Genomic DNA, 24146 nt, shown 5'->3' with positions numbered 1-24146 from the left:
TACATATAATAATTTGGGCGGTGCTTATATTTGTCCTGCTACATACAAGTGTGTAATATAAATGTTTTTTTTTTTGGGGGGGGGGCATTTGCTAACTCCCCTGAGACACCCGCAGGGAGTGGGGGTCACGGCCAGGGTCACCATTGTCCAGCGCCCCTGGAGCAATTAGGGTTAAGTGCCTTGCTCAAAGGCACAGCGACAGATTTGTTTTTCACCTTGTGGTTCCGGTATTCGAACCCAACGCTTTAACCTCGAGGCTACGTGCCGCCCTCAATAACAGGCAGTTAAAGACTCCAGCCATCCAAGTCATAGACTGTTCTCTCTGCTACCATAAGGCAAGCGGTACCGATGCATCAAGTCTGGAACCAACAGGACCCTGAACAGCTTCTACCCCCAAGCCATAAGACTGCTAAATAGTTTAGCTAAATAGTCTGGGTAGTTATTTGGTTAACTATCTGCATTGACCATTTTTGCACACACTTTTTTGACTCGTCACATACGTTGCTACAACTGTTTATTATCTATCCTGTTGCCTAGTCACTTTATTCCTAGTTATATGTACATATCTACCTCAATTACCTCGTACCCCTGCACATCCACTCTGTACTGCTACCCCATGTATATATAGCAAGGTTAGCGTTACTCTGTGTATTTATTATTACATTGCTATTATTTCTATATTTTCTTTCTCTCTGCATTGATGGGAAGCATTTCACTGTTAGTCTACACCTGTTGTTTACGAAGCATGACAAATACAATTTGTTTTAACTTTACTAGCCTATATGGTATAGCCTATTGCCCATCATTTCTGTAATTATATCGAATGCTTGGTCATGATAATGTACTACTACTGTACATTATATTAACATTCCTGAGCATGTTGCTTCAGAGAACTTACAGTATTGCATGAAAGAATACTGTCTGATAAAATACAGTAAACAATTACAAAGTAAAATGATGTTGAGCTGGTATTACACTGGTTAAATGGGGTTCAGGGGTCAGTAAAAGAGACCCGTATAAAATTATGACCATAGACAATATATTTACATTCAAATTCTTGTCATTTAGCAGACACTATATCAGTTCTATATTTATGGTTATGACTATCCCAAGCCAAACATTCCTTTATACGACATTCCTTTCTGCATCGAGTAAAAGGTACTTCGAAACAAGCCAGAACAGCTGGACACAACGGCCCTCATGAGACACCTTTCTGATGGATGTCGGAGAGTGTGGATATTAGTACGACACAAAGAAGTGTCCCATCGGAACATTCTTCTTCTTCATTCACTTTTATGATTACAACTGAGCAGGAAAATCCCTTGTATTATCTCTCCACTCCTCCATCTCCCTCTCCCTGGTGTGGTCAGTGCAGGTTGAGCGTTAGGATGAAGGTGACGAGGGCTCCAGTCAGCATGAGGAAGGGCAGCCAGGTCTTGAGGAACGACACACAGCTAGGGAAGGACAGAGAGAGAGAGAGAGAAAGCACAGTGAGAGTAGTAATGACAGTCATTAAATCTTCACATTTCAGCTGTTGGTCAAAAACACATACTCTAAGACATTTGTAATCTATACTGCACTACAAAGGCAAAATGCAGGAACTACAACTTTTGGTCAGAATTTAGTTAAGACTGAAATCAGGCTTTGTAGTATCTGTTTTATCTTGCGACAAAGTGACCTGGATCAATTATGTTCTGTTTCATAGAAAGTTTGAGTTAGAAATTTGCAGTAACTACAAAATCCAAGTAAAAACAGCAGTAACTGAAGTCACTTTGGCTTTGTTCCACCATGTTTTGACTGCAGTTACCCACCATGCCATACAAAGAGCAGTGAAACTCAACGCAACAGTAAAACTGAGAAAAATGGCTTTAAAGTTTTATTTGTTGTCCAGACAAATATGTTGTTTGTAGATAAGTGACAATGCACTGATGTAGTATCTTATTCTGAAATATTTTTTTATGCATATCAACCATGACCACTGATTTGACCTATGACCCCTAAGTCAAATAAATGACCATTCAAAGTCAAACAGAAAAACAACAAGAGTTGGATAAACACATTTAGATTGTAGAATCTACACAGTCAAATATTTTTTATTTAGATATAAACATTCTGTGATGAAACAGTCCTTACTTTATGGCGGGAAAAATGTTTGAGGGTTGCCTTTGCAGGGCAGTATTATAGGGACAGGTAAGGACGTGCCGTCGGTTCAATTTCCCCGAAGCCAGGGTAATTTACACAGGACACTGAGGGCAGACCAACTCCCTTATCTCCCAGAGGTTTACCCCACTCCCTCCCTGTCCTCTACCCTGTCCTCCACCGATCCAGCAGTGGGAGCCCCAGCAAAGAGTTGATGTGGTGATGAGGGGGCCCGCATCTGGCAATGATGAATTACACGCTGCCCCACTGTTGAAGGACGTAGTGCCCTCGGACGATAATGTGGAGGCTGCACAAAGCAGTGACGCCAGCTCCCTATGTGGGTCAGGGGAGAATAATGAGGGGGTTTCTCAACAGCATATGTTTCCCTGTGTCTGGAGCTCCTCTGTCCCTCCTGCAGAGCGTTGCCTGCTGGCAGGTGCATGCTTGCTTGTTCAGACTCGGTGATGCTGTTTTGCAATACAGACCGGTGTTGCATAGTTTGATTCTGCCCATTTCATCAGCATGTCTGATTCTGGTCCTTCCACACCAGTTAGTCAAATGATCCAGAGGAAACTCACACACACAGAGTGATTGGTCAGTCAGAATGATGCTTTGTGAGTGGCAAGTATTGTTGTACAGAAGGTTCAGTGTTCGCGCCTTGGTTAGGAGAGGAATGAGCATACTCTGTTATATACAGTAGAGTACCTCTTCATTGCATGGTATCTCACCTGACATGCCTGCCATGGATAAAGGTCTGCAGGCATAGGTTGACCATGTTCCAGGACGTTCTGTTGTCGTAATGCATGAGGTTGAGGGCCCGGGCCACATGGGAGTGGCAGTTATCACAGCAGAGGTTGTGCTACAAGAGACGAGGAAGAAGGCTAGTCAAGTCTAACTCTAGGCATTTTTGTCAATATCACTACAATGGGCCTTTACAATCACTGTACAAAACATGTACATATAAATACCTTCACCCTTTACAATAGGCCTTTAGTGAAGATGTTCAGTAGAACGTAGGGAGGATATATAATTCCACTACTAGACCTTCCAGTCTGTCTTATTATGACACTGTCAATGTTCATACCGGCCTGCATTTGTACTCCTCCGATGCATTGTGCACTGCTTTGTCCCAGGCAGCTGAGCCAGTGCCACACACCTTATCAACATCAAGCTTCCAGTATCTGTTAAGAGACAAGCAATGCTGCAGATACCTTACTACATAACTGCAATTCTGCATGTCAATTTTGAGCACAATATGCCAGGCATAGCTCCAAGCATTGAACGAACAAAGCCAACTTACTTTGTTGGTCTTCCAAAGGCCATATTATCTTCCTGAAAGGAAAGATGGGAAACGTTGTGGAACTATCACGAAACAGATGGTCCAATAATATTAGGCTTATGCACATAATGCTGTAGGCCTACTGTCATAATGCATGATCTGCATATACTCACAGACACTAAGTACGATCCAGCGAAGTCTCTTATCACGCCTGCAGAAGTACATATCCCCATGTGACCAATGAAGGGGAGCAACCACCTGAACAAAACAGAGGTACAGCACTGAATTGAGCAGCAGCAGCTGAAAAATGAGCTCCTACAAATATTGAAATTTACATGGTTTTTAGAGTGAAGTACATCGGAAAAAGCAAAAGAAAACTGCAAGACTGAATAGGAGAAAAAACAAGCAACAAACAAAGAAGATAGGCTTTTGAAAAATAACTATTTTTCATAAAATTGTAGTTATCTTAGCTAGCTGAATTGTTTACCAGTTGCTAAGCAGTTGCTAGGGACTCTTTTGGAAGAAGCTAGCTAGCTAACGAAGAACAACAAAGAATATCTAGTTAACAGAAGAAAAGAAAGAGAAAATCAGGACAGAAGAAAAAGGATATCAAAGTGAAACAGTTCTCTAAAGACACAAGAGACAATAATACAAGAAACAACACTTCTGTAGCTTGTCAACTATGTGTCTGTCTATCCCTGTTCTCTCCTCTCTGCACAGGCCATACAAACGCTTCACACCGCGTGGCCGCTGCCACTAACCTGGTGGTCCCAGCGCGCACGACCCACGTGGAGTTTCAGGTCTCCGGCAGCCTCTGGAACTGCCGGTCTGCAGCCAACAAGGTTGAGTTCATCTCAGCCTATGCTACCCTCCAGTCCCTAGACTTCCTGGCGCTGACGGAAACATGGATTACCACAGATAACACTGCTACTCCTACTGCTCTCTCTTCGTCTGCCCACGTGTTCTCGCATACCCCTAGAGCATCGAGCCAGCGGGGTGGTGGCACTGGAATCCTCATCTCTCCCAAGTGGACATTCTCTCTTTCTCCCCTGACCCATCTGTCTATCTCCTCATTTGAATTCCATGCTGTCACAGTTACCAGCCCTTTCAAGCTTAACATCCTTATCATTTATCGCCCTCCAGGTTCCCTTGGAGAGTTCATCAATGAGCTTGACGCCTTGATAAGTTCCTTTCCTGAGGATGGCTCACCTCTCACAGTTCTGGGTGACTTTAACCTCCCCACGTCTACCTTTGACTCATTCCTCTCTGCCTCCTTCTTTCCACTCCTCTCCTCTTTTGACCTCACCCTCTCACCTTCCCCCCCTACTCACAAGGCAGGCAATACGCTTGACCTCATCTTTACTAGATGCTGTTCTTCCACTAATCTCATTGCAACTCCCCTCCAAATCTCCGACCACTACCTTGTATCCTTTTCCCTCTTGCTCTCATCCAACACTTCTCACTCTGCCCCTACTCGGATGGTATTGCGCCGTCCCAACCTTCGCTCTCTCTCTCCCGCTACTCTCTCCTCTTCCATCCTATCATCTCTTCCCTCTGCTCAAACCTTCTCCAACCTATCTCCTGATTCTGCCTCCTCAACCCTCCTCTCCTCCCTTTCTGCATCCTTTGATTTTCTCTGTCCCCTATCCTCCAGGCCGGCTCGGTCCTCCCCTCCTGCTCTGTGGCTCGACGACTCACTACGAGCTCACAGAACAGGGCTCCGGGCAGCCGAGCGGAAATGGAGGAAAACTCGCCTCCCTGCGGACCTGGCATCCTTTCACTCCCTCCTCTCTACATTCTCCTCTTCTGTCTCTGCTGCTAAAGCCACTTTCTACCACTCTAAATTCCAAGCATCTGCCTCTAACCCTAGGAAGCTCTTTGCTACCTTCTCCTCCCTCCTGAATCCTCCTCCCCCCCCTCCTCCCTCTCTGCGGATGACTTCGTCAACCATTTTGAAAAGAAGGTTGACGATATCCGATCCTCGTTTGCTAAGTCAAACGACACCGCTGGTCCTGCTCACACTGCCCTACCCTGTGCTTTGACCTCTTTCTCCCCTCTCTCTCCAGATGAAATCTTGCGTCTTGTGACGGCCGGCCGCCCAACAACCTGCCCACTTGACCCTATCCCCTCCTCTCTTCTCCAGACCATTTCCGGAGACCTTCTCCCCTTCCTCACCTCGCTCATCAACTCATCCTTGACCGCTGGCTACATCCCTTCCGTCTTCAAGAGAGCGAGAGTTGCACCTCTTCTGAAAAAACCTACACTCGATCCCTCCGATGTCAACAACTACAGACCAGTATCCCTTCTTTCTTTTCTCTCCAAAACTCTTGAACGTGCCGTCCTTGGTCAGCTCTCCTGCTATCTCTCTCAGAATGACCTTCTTGATCCTAATCAGTCAGGTTTCAAGACTGGGCATTCAACTGAGACTGCTCTTCTCTGTGTCACGGAGGCTCTCCGCACTGCTAAAGCTAACTCTCTCTCCTCTGCTCTCATCCTTCTAGACCTATCTGCTGCCTTTGATACTGTGAACCATCAGATCCTCCTCTCCACCCTCTCCGAGTTGGGCATCTCCGGCGCGGCCCACGCTTGGATTGCGTCCTACCTGACAGGTCGCTCCTACCAGGTGGCGTGGCGAGAATCTGTCTCCGCACCGTGCGCTCTCACCACTGGTGTCCCCCAGGGCTCTGTTCTAGGCCCTCTCCTATTCTCGCTATACACCAAGTCACTTGGCTCTGTCATATCCTCACATGGTCTCTCCTATCATTGCTATGCAGACGACACACAATTAATCTTCTCCTTTCCCCCTTCTGATAACCAGGCGGCGAATCGCATCTCTGCATGTCTGTCAGACATATCAGTGTGGATGACGGATCACCAGCTCAAGCTGAACCTCGGCAAGACGGAGCTGCTCTTCCTCCCGGGGAAGGACTGCCCGTTCCATGATCTCGCCATCACGGTTGACAACTCCCTTGTGTCCTCCTCCCAGAGTGCTAAGAACCTTGGCGTGATCCTGGACAACACCCTGTCGTTCTCCACTAACATCAAGGCGGTGACCCGATCCTGTAGGTTCATGCTCTACAACATTCGCAGAGTACGACCCTGCCTCACACAGGAAGCGGCGCAGGTCCTAATCCAGGCACTTGTCATCTCCCGTCTGGATTACTGCAACTCGCTGTTGGCTGGGCTCCCTGCCTGTGCTATTAAACCCCTACAACTCATCCAGAACGCCGCAGCCCGTCTGGTGTTCAACCTTCCCAAGTTCTCTCACGTCACCCCGCTCCTCCGCTCTCTCCACTGGCTTCCAGTTGAAGCTCGCATCCGCTACAAGACCATGGTGATTGCCTACGGAGCTGTGAAGGGAACGGCACCTCCATACCTTCAGGCTCTGATCAGGCCCTACACCCAAACAAGGGCACTGCGTTCATCCACCTATGGCCTGCTGGCCCCCCTACCTCTGAGGAAGCACAGTTCCCGCTCAGCCCAGTCAAAACTGTTCGCTGCTCTGGCACCCCAATGGTGGAACAAGCTCCCTCACGACGCCAGGACAGCGGAGTCAATCACCACCTTCCGGAGACACCTGAAACCCCACCTCTTTAAGGAATACCTAGGATAGGATAAAGTAATCCTTCTAACCCCCCCCCTTAAAAGATTTAGATGCACTATTGTAAAGTGGTTGTTCCACTGGATATCATAAGGTGAATGCACCAATTTGTAAGTCGCTCTGGATAAGAGCGTCTGCTAAATGACTTAAATGTAATGTAATGTAAATGTATTGGGGCGTCCTGGGAATAAAGAGTGCGCGTATAAGGCATCTAACGGTATGGGCATTTTAATTCCAGCCCACATAGTATTTGGAAATTCACTAGCTATAATGCAAGCTAGTGATTTAAATGTCCAAAAGATGTGATGGCCTACATGACCATTTATGTTTATCAACATGATCTGTCACGTAAATAGTGTCTCCATTTCTGATGGTGAGAGCAAAAGAAAACAGGAAAAGTGGCTACTCACGACAATATTGGAATAGGTGTCCAAACAATACAATAAGGATAACGGCTGTTTTTCCGGTCTATTTTTTCGAATCCCCCGTGATAATTAATCATTATATCTATTTCGTCCGCCCCCTGCGCCATTAGTAATTTTGACACTGACGTAGCCTATGGCTACTAAACTCACAGCGCAAAAATGCGTAGGCGCGTATGGCGGCCGCGTTCCAAGCCGTTTGCAAAGCAGTCACGCACCAAATCTCACAAAGCCAGCCTGGATATTAATTAAATGCCCAATGCAGACGTTTTTATATCAATATCAAATCATTTCTCGATAACAATTAAGTTACTTAGATTTCAATTAAAATGGGAAGATGGCTTTTGAAGGCAAAAAACTACTTCTCAAAGGTCCAATGTTAAGAAGCCGAATGTGGTGGTCCTGGGCTGGCATGGTTACACGTGGTCTGCCGTTGTGAGGCCGGTTCGACATTCTGTCAAATTTTCTAAAACGACATTGGAGGCAGTTTATAGAAGCGAAATGAAGATTAAATTCCATGGCAACAGCTCTGGTGGATATTCCTTTATTCTGCATGCCAATTGCACACTCCCTTAAATTTTAAATATTTGTGGCATTGTGTTGTGTGAGAAAACTGCACATTTTAGAGTGGCCTTTTATTGTCCCCAGCACAAGGTGCATCTTGTCATACTTGAGTAAAAGGAAATATTACTTAATCGAAAATGACAAGTGAAAGTCACCCAGTACAATACTACTTGAGTAAAAGTCAAAGTATTTGGTTTTAAATATAGTTAGGTATTGAAAGTCAATGGAATATCTAAAATGTACTTAAGTATCAAAAGTAAAAGTATAAACCATTTCAAATTCCTTATTTTAAGCAAACCAGACGGAACAATGTGAATTTTTTATTGGCGGATAGCCAGGGGCAGACTTCAACACTCAGACATAATTTATAAATTAAGCATTTGTGTTTAGTGAGGCCGCCAGATCAGAGGCAGTAGGGATGACCAGGGATGTTCACTTGAAAAGTGAATTGGACAATTTTCCTGTCAAAATGAAAATAGTACTTTTAGGAATCAGTAAAAAGAACATTATTTTCTTTATGAATGTAGTGAAGTAAAAATAGTAAAGTACAGATACCCCAAACAACTACTTAATTAGTACTTTACACCACTGCTGAATGGGTAGTTGTGGACCTGTCTGTAGCCTATTTCTGCACCTGGAACAGTGTGCAGGTGGAAAACATTAGGAATACAATCCAAATCATTACCCTGGTTAAATACACAGAGGTGAAACAAACTCAAGACAAGTGGTTCAACAATATTAGACCTCTTTTATTTTTCTCTTGCAGCAAACTTTGTCATTGGATTTTTCCCAAAGAAAAATAAACGTAAAACATTTCTTAAATTATTTTTTAACAAAGAAATTACACATGGAAGCCTAGTGTTAGAGGACTCCCTCCTTAGGTTTTCTTTGAACCCACATGTCATCAGTGGTGGTGGTTTGCTGGTCGGCTAGAGGACCGAGAGGCTCGTTGTCCAAATTTGCCATTTACAATGTTACCTTTAGACAAAACCTCATAAGTAAAACTCCAACTGCAGCAGAGGACTCATGCTGGGTCCAAAGCTACAGGAAGGGAAAAATCCCTATTCCATTCTTTCCCCAAAATGTTCTGGGGAAAGCTGAAAGTGCTTGTATAGGGATCCTGAACCCCAAAAGCCACCAAATGGATTGCGTCTACAAAATTGTCTCTATGCCATGCATGAGTGATATTAGGACTGGTGGTATTGCCCTAGGATAGTGAAATACCCTTCTCTCTTCATCACTTCCCCTCTCTCTGTTCAGAGCATCAGTCCAACATAGGTTAACTTTCCCATAATTCCCAGTTTTTGCAGAAATACTGGTTGGAAGATTCATGATTTCATGCTTATTCCATCCGGATCCTGGTTATCTACCAACCGGGATATCTCGTAAAAACGGGGAATTTTGTGGAAATTACCAGAATTTTGCAACCTTAGTACAACAAAGTTCGACAGATTCTGACCAATCAACACCTGACTATCAATTAAATCAAACCCCCTAAACTTAACCCCACAACCCTTCCGGCTCTACATTGTTATCAACAAATGACAGAGGAGCAAATGTCTAAGTGTTGGAGAAAATGTGAGAAGCTACTGCTTCAGTTTGACAGCTTTGTCTTAACCTACATAATAAAAGTAAAAGGGAAACATTTTGCATACCTGTCAATAAAATAGGCATATAGAGCCACAAGAAGAACTTCTCATCAACAGACAAAGCAAATGCAACATGGATCCTTGGCCATTATTTACTCTTAAAACTTTGAACAAATTAAGAGAAACTTTTCTTTTGCCAGACCGAGTTTAAAAGAAACAAGGTGCACAATCCTATCAACACATTTAATTTGAGTTGGAGAAACACTTCAAGACTGGGTAACACTTAAGAGTCAAGTCTTCTTGTGCCCTCTTCCTGTTGACCAATATTCCAACAACTTTTTGTAAATCAAAAACTTTAGGTAGAGACTTTCAGAGCTGGAGAGGGGCTGAGAGTGACCTCTTATACTCCAATTGAAAAGCCCACTAGAGATTAAACAAAGCAACTTCCTGTGGCCTCAAGTCTCATCCTCCAATGAGGACACTGACTATTGCGTCCTCGCTTTGACCTCTAACCTCTGAGCCGTCTGCAGGCTACACTACCAGAGGCCTGGGGCTTCTGCTTGTAGTGTTTCCCTCCAACGCGCTCCCTCTTGAGGAGGGTTTAGAAGTGGTTGACTCCTAGCTCATAGTGAGAGATTAGGGAGTGATGGAGTACTCTCTTCTTTACCGTATAGGCCCAATACATCCAGCATTGGAGCAACGGAGGGAGAGGCCGAGGTGATGTCGTTGGTGTTCTTAAAAGGGGTGAAAGGTCGTCGTCGTCACCCCCCCGTGGAGTCCCCTCGCCAAACTGGTTTCCTCCAATCCTGCCTCGGGATGTGAAGGAGGAGGGCAGTGCATAGTGCAGAGCTGTGACATGACATTCACTCCATGTTGCTTTCGTTTTAGAGGGGCGAATGAAACATTGACAAACGGAATATCTACGGTGCTTTTTTCCCCCCTCCTCACAGACACACACACAGACGTACACACACACACACAGAGACAGCCTCAGGGTTTGGGAGGGGGTAGGGGAGGAGTGCCTTGCATCCTGCTGCCTCCATACTGTATGTGGTGTTGGGCCTGCTAGTCTAGCTGGGCCGGCACTGCACCTGGCCATCTGAGCTGTCCTCATCGTCTGAGCCCTCTGGCCCGCGGCCGCTGAGGCCCGTGATGCGGTAACCCATGTTGAGCAGCATGACCTCCAGGGGGTCGGCATTCATACGCCGCTGGTTGGCTGCAGCGGCGCCCTCCATGTCCTCCACCACGCGACCGTTCCCACTCTCACTCTCCGTCTGGATGACAGAGGGGAAAAGGATAGAGAGAAAGAAAGGTTAAAAAAAGGGTTAACTTCTGGTGTTTTGTAAAGTCAGAGTTTTATTTACATCTTACATTTTTTTTATTTTTTATATCAGACTACTACACAGGAGGCCATAGGAAAGGATAGGTCATAGTGCAGCCTCAATTGTGACAATCCAATAATCAGATGTACAATTGTGTTTATTTATTTATTGCGTAATCCTTGATAGTTTTTAATGCATGTATTGGCAGTAAACAATTTTATCGTCAAATACATTCAATCAAAGATTCAATCATGTCGGTGATTGGATTGCTTTTTAAATGCATCTACTCTACGTATAGTGTCCTTGGTGCTGAGGTGTGTTTTTACATCCTGTTTCTTGCTGTATATAGCCTACTATTCCACACAAAAGAAGTTTGCTCGTGGGGAAAATGAAGTTATTTGAATAGAATTGAATAATGATGTTAATGACCTCTGGCCTGGGGTTCCAGAGCCGCACCACAGGGTCGATGCCACTGGTAGCCAGGAAGCAGTAACTGGGGTGAGGCTGCAGGCAGTTGACTATGGACTCGTCCCCCTGGAGGATCCGCACCAGGTTAGCAGTCTCCTTCTCCCAGATGAAAAAGGAGCCGTCGTCGGAGCCGCTCACAATGTACTGGCCTTTACTGTGGGTGGGGGGGGGGTTATATATACACTGAACAAAAATATAAAAAACGCAACAATTTCAAAGATTTTACTGAGTTACAGTTCACATAAAGAAAATCAGTCAATTGAAATAAATTCATTAGGCCCTAATCTATAGATTTCACATGACTGGGAATACATATATGCATCTGTTGGTCACAACCGTTTTTTTTAAGTAGAGGCGTGGATCAGAAAACCAGTCAGTATCTTGTGTGACCGCCTCATGCAGCACGACATCTCCTTCGTGTGGAGTTGATCAGGCTGTTGATTGTAGCCTGTGGAATATTGTCCCACTCCTCTTCAATGATTGTGAGAAGTTTCTGGATATTGGTAGGAACTGGAACACTGTCGTACACGTCGATCCAGAGCATCCCAAACATGCTCAATTGGTGACATGTCTGGTGAGTATGCAGGCCATGGAAGAACTGGGACATTTTCAGCTTCCAAGAATTGTGTACAGATCCTTGCGACGTGTGGCTGTGCGTTATCATGCTGAAACATGAGGTGATGGCGGCGGATGAATAGCACGACAATGGGCCTCAAGATCTGTGCATTCAAATTGCCATAGATAAAATGCAACTGTACTTGTTATCCGTAGCTTAAGCCTGCCCATACCATAACCCTGCCGCCACTATGGGGAACTTTGTTCACAACGTTGACATCAGCAAACCGCTTGCCCACATGACACCATACATATGGTCTGCAGCTGTGAGGCCAGTTGGACGTACTGCCAAATTCTCAAAAACAGAGGTGTCTTATGGTAGAGAAATTAACATTTAAATTCTCTGGCAACAGCTCTGGTGGACATTCCTGCAGTCAGCATGCCAATTGCACGGTCCCTCAACTTTTGACATCTGTGGCATTGTGTTGTGTGACAAAACTGCACATTTTAGAGTGGTCTTTTATTGTCCCCAAGCACAAGGTGCACCTGTGTAATGATCATGCTGTTTTAATCAGCTTCTTGATATGCCACACCTGTCAGATGGATGGAGTTTCTTGGCAAAGGAGAAATGCTCGCTCAGGGATGTAAATATATTTGTGCAATTTTTGGTTGTTGAGTAATACGTTTTTTGTGCGTATGGAACATTTCTGGGATCTTTCATTTCAGCTCATGAAACATGACCAACACTTTACATGTTGCGTTCATATTTTTGAGAGAGGGAGTGAGAGAGAAGCAACTATTAGACCTTGTTTGATACTGCACACAGGTGGCAGAGACATTTCTGTAACATTTCATTTGAAGGGTACTTAAATAAGGACTTCATAACGCATTCATAATCAAAACGTTCATAAGCAGTACATGAGCATTCTTTCATTCTTATATCAACTACCCCAATTTGACACCTTATGAACTGCTCACGCGTTATGAAGTTCTTCAGGAGGCCCCGGCGTTTATATAGAACATCATCGTGTTTTTTCTTCAAACGTCTAAAAAAATTATGCTGCACACTTACTCTACCTTTCAAAAGTTTGGGGTCACTTCGAAATGTCCTTGTTTTCCATGAAAACATATGAAATGAGTTGCAAAATAAATAGGAAATATAGTCAAGACGTTGACAAGGTTATAAATAATGATTTTTAAATGAAATAATAATTGTGCCCTTCAAATTTTGCTTTTGTCAAAGAATCCAGTTGCAGCAATTACAGCCTTGCCGACCTTTTGGCATTCTAGTTGTCAATTTGTTGAGGTAATCTGAAGAGATTTCATCTCATGCTTCCTGAAGCACCTCCCACAAGTTGGATTGGCTTGATGGGCACTTCTTACGTACCATACGGTCAAGCTGCTCCCACAACAGCTCAATAGGTTTGAGATCCGGTGACTGTGCAGGCCACTCCATTATAGACAGAATACCAGCTGACTGCTTCTTACCTAAATCGTTCTTTCATAGTTTGGAGCTGCGCTTTGGGTCATTGTCCTGTTGTAGGAGGAAATTGGCTTCAATTAAGCTCCGTCCACAGGGTATGGCATGGCGTTGTAAAATGGAGTGAGCCTTCCTTCTTCAAGATACCGTTTACCCTGTACAAATCTCCCACTTTACCACCACCAAAAGCACCCCCCCAGACCATCACTTTGCCTCCACCATGCTTGACAGATGGCGTCAAGCACTCCTGCAGCATCTTTTCATTTTTCTGCGTCTCACGAATATTCTTATTTGTGATCCAAACACCTCAAACTTAGATTCTTCTGTCCAATCTTCGTCTGTACAGTGCCTGTTCTTTTTCCCATCTTAATCTTTTCTTTTTATTGGCCAGTCTGAGATATGGATTTTTATTTGCAACGCTGCCTAGAAGGCCAGCATCCCGGAGTCGCCTCTTCACTGTTGACGTTGAGACTGGTGTTTTGCGGGTACTATTTAATGAAGCTGCCAGTTGAGGACTTGTGAGGCGTCTATTTCTCGAACTAGACACTAATGTACTTGTCCTCTTGCTCAGTTGTGCACCGAGGCCTCCCACTCCTCTTTCTATTCTAGTTAGAGCCAGTTTCAGAAGAAAGTTATTTGTTTCTGGCCATTTTGAGCATGTAATCAAACCCACAAATGCTGATTCTCCAGATACTCAACAAGTCAAAAGAAGGCCAGTTTTATTGCTTCTTTAATCAGAACAAAATTTTTCAGCTGTGCTAACAATTGCAAAAGTTTTTTCTAATGATCAATTAGCCTTTTAATATGATAAACTTGGATTAGCTAACACAAAGTGCCATTGGAACACAAGAGTGATGGTTGCTGATAATGGGCCTCTGTACGCCTATGTAGATATTCCATAAAAAATCTGCCGTTTCCAGCTACAATAGTCATTTTCAACATTAACAATGTCTACACTGTATATCTGATCAATTTGATGTTATTTTAAATGGACAAAAAAATAGCTTTTCTTTCAAAACAAGGACATTTCTAAGTGACCCCAAACTTTTGAACGGTAATGTATATACAGTGCATTCGAAAGTATTCAGACCCCTTTCCTTTTTCCATATTTTGTTACGTTACAACCTTATTCTAAAATGGACTAAATAAATAATCCTCAATTTACACACAATACCCCATAAAGATAAAGCGAAATACCTTATTTACATAAGTATTCAGACCCTTTGCTATGAGACTCGAAATTGAGCTCAGGTGTATCCTGTTTTCATTGATCATCATTTAGGTGCTTCTACAACTTGTTTGGAGTCCACCTGTGGTACATTCTATTGATTGGACATGATTTGGAAAGGCACACACCTGTCTATATAAGGTCCCACAGTTGACAGTGCATGTCAGAGCAAAAACCAAGCCATGAAGTCAAAGGAATTGTCCGTAGAGATCCGAGAAAGGATTGTGTCGAGGCACAGATCTGGGGAAGGTTACCAGAACATTTCTCCAGCATTGAAGGTCCAAGAACACAGTGGCCTCCATCATTCTTAAATGGAAGAAGTTTGGAATCACCAAGACTCTTCCTAGAGCTGGCCGCCCGGCCAAACTGAGCAATTGGGGAGAAGGGCCTTGGTAAGGGAGGTGACCAAGAACCCGATGGTCACTCTGACAGAGCTCCAGAGTTCCTCTGTGGAGATGGGAGAACCTTCCAGAAGGACAACCATCTCTGCAGCACTCCACCAATCAGGCCTTTATGGTAGAGTGGCCAGATGGAAGCCACTCTTCAGTAAAAGGCACATGACAGCCCGCTTGCCAAAAGGCATCTAAAGCCCTGTTTTTGCTTTGTCATTATGGGGTATTGTGTGTAGATTAATGATGAAAAAAAACAACAACTATTTAATCCATTTTAGAATAAGGCTGTAACGTAACAAAATGTGGAAAAGTAAAGGCGTCTGAATACTTTCCCGAACGCAGTGTACTCTCCCAAAAATGGAATGGGGAAACATAACCGACGTTTCAGAATGCAGTGTCTTCTTCAGGGTTGACTATACGTTTAGTCAGTACCTCTACAAAAAAAATGTGTACGTCAGCGCATGCTTTTTACTTTTCCCTTACAGGTCAACAACTAATATTAACAGTGTTTTTAGAATGTATAAGATATGTGTGTCTAAAATGCTCCACTGACCTGCCAAAGAAGTTGGCCTCCTTGATGTCTGTGGTGGTGTTACAATGACCACAGTAGCGGTGTTTGTAGTCATAGCTGCGCTCTCTCAAGACGACCTCGTCTTCCGGGATGGACTCCTTCCTGTTGAACGTGTGGAAGCGGATTGAGCTGTTGCCCTTTTTGTCCTCAGCTACAAACAGACACGACATGGAAATAAACAACAAAAAAATGAATTAAACAATGTATTATATCAAATCCATACACTAATTAACACTGTATTCATTTGCATAATTGCCCTTGTGGAATATATAAGGTATTTTGAATTGAATCAACACGTAAAAAACATATTGTAAGTCAACGTGGAAAGGTGATGGAAAAGTAAGAGGTCAGCCAAAATCAACACTTTATTTTTTGGGAGAAACAGACGATTACCCAATCCAGCATCACCATTAACCCCTTCTCACCAGAGTCCATCTTGGAAAAGAGGGCGGCCTTGATATCCTTATCCAGGGCGTCACAGGCGCTGCTGTGGGCTTGCTCGGGGAACTTGCCCTTGAAGTCATCCAGGCACTCCAGAGCCTCGGCCACATACTTCAGCTCAAAGAGGCAGCGCGCCAGCCGGAAGTGGGCCTTCAGGTGCCCAGGGTTGAGGGACAGGGCCTTCAGACAATCCCTCAGCGCATCATAGTGGTCACCGTCCCTGGGGGAGAGAGAGAACACATCACACACACAACCGTATATACCACACAGTCACACACACACGTGTACCAGCATAGTGGTAAACCGTTTTAAACGCAATGAAAGAAGGACGTTATACCTGAACTCAAATGTTTTGTTTTTCGCTGCAAAACATTTTGCTACAGTATGCCATGTTCTGTAATAGGAGAAACACAGAAGGAGAGTGAATGGGGCTAGGGGTTAGCTAGCTGCCTACCACTTGCGCTTCATGTAGGCGGCGGCTCGGTTCCCGTAGAGCATGGCGTTGTGGCTGGCCTCGTGGATGCCCAGACTATAGAACTGGATGGCCTGAGTCCACTGCTGCCGCGCAAACGCGTCGTTGGCCTGCTGCTTTATCCGCTCCAAGTGAGGCGGCAGCTCACCAGAACTAGGGAAGAACGATGAGTGGAGGACAAAATGAGAGAGTGATAAGAGAGAAACTAGGGATGTCACTCCCCATAGTGGTGTTTCTATAAATACACTTGGGCTAGGCTGTTGCTAAATGTAATATGTGGGTGAAAATGAACGATTAAAATCAAACATGAGAAAAAGGTTACCCAGAGAAGACTTTGCTTTCTGCGAATCGAAGTCGGCTGGCCGGCAAGTGAATTCCATTTGACACACCGTTGGTTGTCTTTCCATTCTGAACATCTGTTGGGATATCACCCCATACAGTTCTGGGCATTACAAAGTTGTACTGCAGCACAGTAAAGAACGTTTGCCGCAAAGTGGATGTAACTGCACTGTCAGGAACATTTTTCAAAAATGCATTTCATCACATGGGTTATTGTCAAGTGATTGATAATGACCTTGGTGGTTGATGTCACCCTCCAAGAGAGTAATTTGTCACAGACAATGTACCTTGATGTACATTGCTGCTGCAATTTGTAATGCCCAGATCTGTATATAAACTATGGGCAGACTTTTAGCAAGCAACTACACCCCTCCATATAACTCATTGGTCATAAATAATACATACTGTATATGTCATTTTAATGACCAAATACTGTCGTAAGCTTTGGGCTACTTCCATAATCATAATACCTGTTGATTGACACTTTTTGGGAAGCAGATAGGTGTACGGCTTCTGTTTGAACGTCAAGTCAAATAGATATACCTGCAGACAAGAGAAAACACATTCTTGGCAAAGTTACCCTTTTGAACCAACCACAGGTAATCATCAACTTTAATGATTTGCTTTGAGAGTTAAAGTAGTATGCTTTTTGGAATTCAAACCTGACAATCTGAGAAAGAGATGGATTTTTGCCTAGTGGGCTGACCTGGAGGTTTAACCTAAAATAAGAGTTTAACTTCTAAAGCCTCCGTTACCTGTTCTCCTCCCATGTTAACTAGCAGCTCGGTGCCGTCGGGGCTGAAGGTGACATAGGTGGCCACTAGGACCCTCAGGCGGTTATTGTAGTCAGGGAGCTTCACTGGCAGGTGCCCTGATGTCACGGAAACAAGGACAAGAAGTTGGGTGAGAGGCATACAGAATCACCTTAACTGTCCCACTAGTTTAGATCCATATATTGCAAATGACTGCGTTATAACGCACACATTGTCCATGTGTGTTTTTACTGTTTATAATACATTGTAGATACTGTATGGGCTTCATAGAAAGTGTTCACAGCTGTTTTTTATTAATACATTTTGTGCAATAAGCCAAACCATACGATCACACACACACACCTGCGACATAATACTGCCCCGCTCCGTCTGGGATGGGCTTCTGCCTGTCGCAGAATGTGTGCACTCCTGCCGATGTGCTCTGACTCGCAGACTTCCTGTGAATGGGTGTGGAGGAGAGAAACATAAATGATTACCAAAAACTCTCAAAGCTGAGAAAATAACATTGGTATAACTTATGATAGCCCAGAGTAGTAGGGAGACATATTGGACGTTCTATCCAGTAGTCGTGCAAATTCCTTATGTGATACAAAATGAAAAACGATTCAATTAAAAAAATCAAATTTGACAGTCAAGCAGTGAGAGTGAAATCCTAACATCCGATTTCAGATGTCTTGGACTTTCAGGTAAATGATGTATTGATGTCAATGGAAACATGAGCCACAAGCGTCGATCTCAAGTTAGGATTCGAGCCTGACTACTACACACCTGTGGTTGTGGATCATGCGCATGTCGTAGAGGCGTACAAAGGGCCCGTTGGCCCCCACTGCTAGGTAGTTATTATTTTGCGGGTTGACAGCCAAACACTTGGCCTCCACCAGCTGACCACAGTATTCCGTCAGGTCGATGAGCACTTCTGAACGCTTACTGCTCTCCCTCAGGTCATACTGCCTAAAGTAGTAGTAGAAGAAAGCACATCATGAGGACATCAATCATTTCCAGAGAGTCAGCTCTTTAAAATATTGTTTTGAATTCTAATCAAATACTAAACTTTTTGGCAAGGTTTAATTGCAAGGTTGAATTAACACTGCAATTTGTGTCCAGAGCCAGCTTGCTCAAAAATAAACAACTACTATACTCTGTACGTGCTGCTGGAGGCATGTGGCCTCAGAGACCCAGAGAAAAGGTCCCTGGGAGAGCCAAGGAACTGATAGGGAATACAGCTTGATGTAAGAAAGGGGCCCATGGCATAACACTTCCATTCCAACATTACTTTTTCATGTCATCTTTTCACCTTCGATATTCTACTACAAGCCAGTAGAAATAACATGGTGCATCTGACAATGTATCTTCACACAGTGTCACCTTAACCAATGAACATCTTTGGCTGCGACAAGGATGCGCCAATGGTTAGCTAGCTACTGGGGCTCTGACCTGATGATGCCGTCCTCTGCAGCACTCCAGAAGATGTTAGGCCACATGGGGGCCGTAGCGATGCGCTTGACGCGGTTTGTGTGGTCGGAGAACATGTGGATGGTCTCCTTGACAGACACGTCGTGCACGTGAACCTTGGTGTCCGCTGCACCCGTCACGAGGATACGGTCACCTGAGTGTGGGAGAAACTGCAAGGGGGTACGGGAAAAACAAGAGGATAAAATAAGAAACAATAAGAAAGAAGCTTCATTTCTACACACATAGAGTTTTCCATCAAGCAGTTTCTGCTTTTACCTTCACAGAGAAGATGTTTGCTGCATGCCCTGTGTGCATAGTGGTGAGCTTCTTGTGTTTGAAGGGGTCCCAGATGATGCAATGTTGGTCATCTGAGCCCGATGCCAGCAGACTGAATAGAACATGAACAAATATTACAGATAGCCAACATAGAATGTAGAAGTTACATATATAAGTTCATTACATAGAACCCTGCTTTCAGCTCAGGACTTACTCTCCGCGTTCGTTCCATTCCAGGCAGTTCACACACCCAGTGTGGCCCTGTTGACACAACAGATACAGGCTGTCAGATTGGCAAAGACGTTAATGCTGTATGTGCGCAGAAACACACACACACACACGCACACGCACACACACATCACCTGCAACTCTGCCTCCAGTCCAAGTCTATTGATGAAGGGGTCTGTGACATGATACTGCCTTTGGAAGCCCAATGCTCTCTTGTCCTGCAGACATTAAGGCAAAACATCACCTGTCTCTCTCCAAAATCTCCTGTCTCACTCTGTCCAACATAAATAAAGCATTTTTGGTGAATACTAGTGTTCATTATTGAATAGATTGCAATGCAGATTGCATGTCAGGGTTGTTAGCAAGGGCAGTTTGTTTGGGTAAAAGAGTACAGTATTTCATAAAAACACGGTCTTAAAACGTTGGACCCACCCTGATCTGCCTGTGCAAGATGTCTCTGGTGATGTTCACAGCAGACATGGCCTTACAGCAAGTCATAGAGCAAGGACTAGAGGTGCAGGGTCCGAGGGTCAAAGATCAGATGGCATCTGCAGTCTCTAGGAATGGGCTGCAATTTGAGAAATAGAATAGAACTGACATCACACAAAGAACAAGCTTACTTAGATAGGCTTAATATGTAAACAGAGATGTTTGTTTCTCTACTAGGTACACCAGTCAATGGACACTGGAGTAATTTACCGCTAAATTGATGAGGGGTTCCCAAGTGTTTGAGGTTTAAATACTGAAACATAACTGTTAGCTAACTAGAACAACAACTGGTTATATCTCAGCTAGCCAAGTGGTGGTCTTCAGATAGCCATGTACACACAATTCCTTCCTAATACTAGCCATTGCGACTGGTGATGTTTACATTAGCCAAATAACGTTAACGGTAGCTAGCTGGATTAGCTGCTGGGATGCTAGCTACCAATAGCCAATAATAACAAGCCGTATACGCACAGTGACAGCAGGCTGGGTTGGCCTCCCAAAAAGACAGACATACAGCTCTGTCACCGTAACTAGATATTTCTGACATTCCCTAAAAAAAAAGCGTTGTACCTGTGTCGTCTGGCATTCAACTCGAAATCGTTCCCAATCTTTGCCCAAGTTTCCAGATAACGAGAGTCAGCTCAGCTACTGAGCTACAGTAGCTAGCTAGCTGAGCTAACGTGAGATGATTTATTCAACAAACAGGGAATTCTCAATGCTCTAGTTCTCTATCTAGCACTTAAGTTAGTCCTTACCAATGAAAGTCAAACTGTAACATGAGCGCTTCATATTAAATATTTTTGTAAGAATTTACAAGTGTTGACTGTCACTGCTCACTTACTTGGGTTTATCAACTGACTGAACCCTCCCACTACCCTTACGTGAACTAACTGACGTGAACTAGCCTTTGGTTATGAATTTTAGGAAGAAAATTATGAGTACACCGCTCTGTGAATTGCACCGCTGTTTTTTTTTTCGTTGCACGACTGTACTGTTGAGTGACAGGTCAATTACACATGAAAAAGTTACAAAGTTCCTTCGAATGTTTTAATTTTTTTCCAGTGGTGTAAAGTATTTAAGTAAAAAATACTTTAAAGTACTACTTAAGTATTTTGGGGGGGATATCTGTACTTTACTATTTATATTTTTGACAACTTTTACTTCACTACATTCCTAAAGAAAATTATATAATTTTGACTCCATACATTTACGTTACATTTTGAATGCTTAGTAGGACAAAAAAACATCCCTGGTTATCCCGACTGCCTCGAATCTGGTGGACTCGCTAAACACAAATGCTTAATTTGTAAGTTATGTCTAAGTGTTTGAGTGCCCCTGTCTATCCGTAAATAAGAACATCATAAACATTGTACATATGGTTTACTTAATATAAGGAATTTGACATTATTTATACTTTTACTTTTGATACTTAAGTATATTTTAGCAACTGCATTTACTTTTGATACTTAAGTATATTTAAAACCAAATACTTTGACTTTTACTCAAGTAGTATTTTACTGTGCGACTTTTACTTGAGTGATTTTCTATTAAGGTATCTTTACTTTTACTCAAGTATGAAAATTGGATACTTTTTCCATGTCTGTATTTTTCGACTTATTAACCTAATATGAACCTAATATGAGATCACCAGTGACATTCAGCACTGTTTTCCTGGTGAGATCTATGAAGGAGTGTGGCCTGTGGGACAAAATAATGAATTAACAATAAATTAATCCTGAAATAATTAATAAAATAATAGATATATCCTGATACATATGTATGTACATGGTCTTTCATTACTTTTCAATCATGATATTACTGCATGTCAGTGAGACTTGTCCAGTGGCATGGACTGGTCCAGTGGTTATTGACTGTACGTTTGTTTATCCCATGTGTAACTCTGTGTTGTTTGTGTCGCACTGCTTTGCTTTACCTTGGCCAGGTCGCAGTTGTAAATGAGAACTTGTTCTCAACTGGCCTACCTGGTTAAATAAAGGTGATATAAAAAAAATAATTAATAACTAAATGGACAATTGTCTCAAAGTGGAAAGCACCTGTAGACATTCACCATTGCTCACTGTTGTATCTACATTATGATATCAGATCAGTGCAGATGAGAGGAAGCTGCTTTCGAGTATTGACTTTTTGAAATAGAGAAGCAAAGAACTCGGCTTTGTGGAAGTCACAGGTGAACCTTGCTGCTTGTGCAATTAACATAACAACCAAAGAGGTAGTGATGAATTTCCCCAAACTTCTTTGCAGCTTCTATTTATTACAGCTAGTGGTCTGTCTTGGTGAGGCAAAGTGTTCAGTTCACAAGCTGGAAACAGGCATCTAAGGGTAAGCACCCATTCTATGGATGTACAACTTCTTTCTTAGAGAAATTCTGAATGTGTTATTTAACCCTTGGCAAAGCTTGGCACAGAGGCTTCTTCTACACACACTCTGAAGAAGGCATAGTAGCCAAAACACGTACGTATGTGATTTTAATTATGCTTGTGGACATGACAAGATCATAAAGGCATTAACTTGCACCAAAAATGAAGAGTGACATGGTATTTCTTCAAATATGAACATTTTATCATGAATAATCCAAAGACCACCTTCAAAATGTTTGTACACCTTTTTTCACCCAGGCAGCAGCCTCTGCCTCTAATTCCATGATCGATTTGTTGTGCCATAAACTGAAACTTGTTTTTTTCTTCTTCTGTGCATGTCAAGAAGTCAATGCCATGGTTCTGGAGACTGTGTGGAGACTATTGTCACCAGTGCAGTGGAGTCTGTGTCTTTTATCCCTTCTCCTGCTTCTCATAGTATCAATGCTATTATGTGCGATCCGTTCTAAAAGGTAATAATTCTTCCTGTATTATGGCCCTTTATGAGCATTTTTCAGGTATTGCTGACATCCTGTCTGCATTTTCCATTAGTAGAAAGACGTCCAGGTTGTCATTGGCTGAAATGGGACCGATCTCTGGTGAAAGGGTCAGTGTACAAAATACCTGGGAATGTACCATTCACCTTACCAATTCATTTACATTACCATTTGCTGTTGTTTGTGGATGTCCTGCTCCAGAAAATAGTCAAACTTAATGTAAAGCTGGAATTCAAATGTATGGAATAATCAAACTGAACTGAAACCAATGGCTCCCTCTGCTGGTACTTATGTGATTGCTCGTTGCAGCCTCCAGATTCAATTGAGGTCACGACCTCAGAACTAAGGAAGGACATCATTGGACCAGCATCCTCAAAAAGAAAGTCAACCCAGTTCCAAAGAGAACACAGAGGTCAGAGTCAGTTGTTCATCACACTTGCAGTTGGACATGTTTCCCCACATCACTCAGCTCACTGTTTATGTTTCACTCTGTGCAGTGTCTTTCCCAGGGCAGGATACCCCAAGGCCGGTGAAGAAGGCTTTGAGGCAGTTGCCTCCCTTACCTGAGCTGGAGAAGAGCAGTGTCCGACGACACAGCAGCTACACTGGGTCCGTAGTGTACGACGTTGTGGCCACAGAGGTTTGTATTCCATGGCCCACTACAGACAACCAGGCTTCTCAACAACAGACAGCAGACTGCAGCAACCACCTGGAGGAGGAAGATGAAAAGGGGGAAATTCCGTTCCCTGTCTATGCCAAAGTCAACAAAACCAAAGTTTGCTCGAACTCATCAAGACGTTCACCACTGTATGCCAAAGTGAACAAGACTAGCTCCCGGACTGTGAAATCTGAACTACTGTTCTGCAGTGACTGATAATAAGTCAACACTGTGACTGACATGTCCTCCAAATGCTAAATAGTCTACTATGTTTTACGCCAAAAGCTTATTTGAGATAATTGCTTCAAATGCCAATCTGAGTCGTGTAAACGGATGACAAGTGTAATCCAATAGACAAGAGTAAAAAGTATCACTCACTCGCAGAGCCAAATGCATAGTTGTTTTGTACTTTCTGAAATGTTTACATGCCTATGTGTTTCTTATGTTGTTTCTCAGGCCCACAATGCTATAAAGACACATACATGACTTCTGTTGTCATTTACTTGAGTCTCAAGACAACAAATTAAGTTTGTTTG

At 43.4% G+C, this 24146-nt stretch overlaps 3 protein-coding genes across 11 annotated transcripts; 1 reads left to right on the top strand and 2 right to left on the bottom strand.

Moving 5' to 3' along the window:
* Positions 1–81: 81 nt before the first annotated feature.
* On the bottom strand, positions 82–7835 carry LOC106584656 (transmembrane protein 222-like). The gene is made up of 6 exons (XM_014170159.2): positions 7430–7835; positions 3592–3676; positions 3440–3471; positions 3224–3320; positions 2868–2998; positions 82–1454 (listed from the first exon to the last, which is right to left on the bottom strand). The coding sequence occupies exons 1-6, from the start codon at positions 7549–7551 to the stop codon at positions 1367–1369; spliced, it is 555 nt and encodes a 184-aa protein (XP_014025634.1). The 5' UTR covers positions 7552–7835; the 3' UTR covers positions 82–1366.
* Positions 7836–8733: 898 nt separating this feature from the next.
* LOC106583467 (WD and tetratricopeptide repeats protein 1) lies at positions 8734–23617 on the bottom strand. 4 transcript variants are annotated; one of them, XM_014167686.2, is made up of 16 exons: positions 23516–23617; positions 20024–20159; positions 19726–19809; positions 19578–19624; positions 19364–19475; positions 19070–19257; positions 18404–18586; positions 17978–18072; positions 17618–17733; positions 17333–17405; positions 16846–16939; positions 16506–16676; positions 16036–16271; positions 15593–15761; positions 11346–11538; positions 8734–10868 (listed from the first exon to the last, which is right to left on the bottom strand). In XM_014167686.2, the coding sequence occupies exons 2-16, from the start codon at positions 20087–20089 to the stop codon at positions 10665–10667; spliced, it is 2031 nt and encodes a 676-aa protein (XP_014023161.1). In that variant the 5' UTR covers positions 20090–20159; positions 23516–23617; the 3' UTR covers positions 8734–10664. The 4 variants fall into 4 exon arrangements, with proteins under 4 accessions (XP_014023161.1, XP_014023172.1, XP_014023154.1 ...); XM_014167697.2 differs by lacking the exon at positions 23516–23617 and adding an exon at positions 20922–20992; XM_014167679.2 differs by lacking the exon at positions 23516–23617 and adding an exon at positions 20651–20971.
* LOC123729551 (uncharacterized) lies at positions 22298–24096 on the top strand. 6 transcript variants are annotated; one of them, XM_045704479.1, is made up of 5 exons: positions 22298–22420; positions 22802–22928; positions 23008–23062; positions 23262–23364; positions 23450–24096. In XM_045704479.1, exons 2-5 carry the CDS (start codon positions 22813–22815, stop codon positions 23824–23826), a joined length of 651 nt encoding a protein of 216 aa, XP_045560435.1. In that variant the 5' UTR covers positions 22298–22420; positions 22802–22812; the 3' UTR covers positions 23827–24096. The 6 variants fall into 6 exon arrangements, with proteins under 6 accessions (XP_045560435.1, XP_045560438.1, XP_045560434.1 ...); XM_045704482.1 differs by having other exon boundaries at positions 22318–22420; positions 23011–23062; XM_045704478.1 differs by having other exon boundaries at positions 22330–22552; positions 23011–23062.
* The last annotated feature ends 50 nt before the right edge of the window (positions 24097–24146 follow it).

The sequence above is a fragment of the Salmo salar genome, chromosome ssa02 (assembly GCF_905237065.1).
Source record: "Salmo salar chromosome ssa02, Ssal_v3.1, whole genome shotgun sequence".
Lineage (NCBI taxonomy): Eukaryota > Metazoa > Chordata > Actinopteri > Salmoniformes > Salmonidae > Salmo > Salmo salar.
The sequence above is the reverse complement of the archived record's forward strand: the minus strand, read 5'-3'. Positions and strand labels throughout refer to the sequence as shown.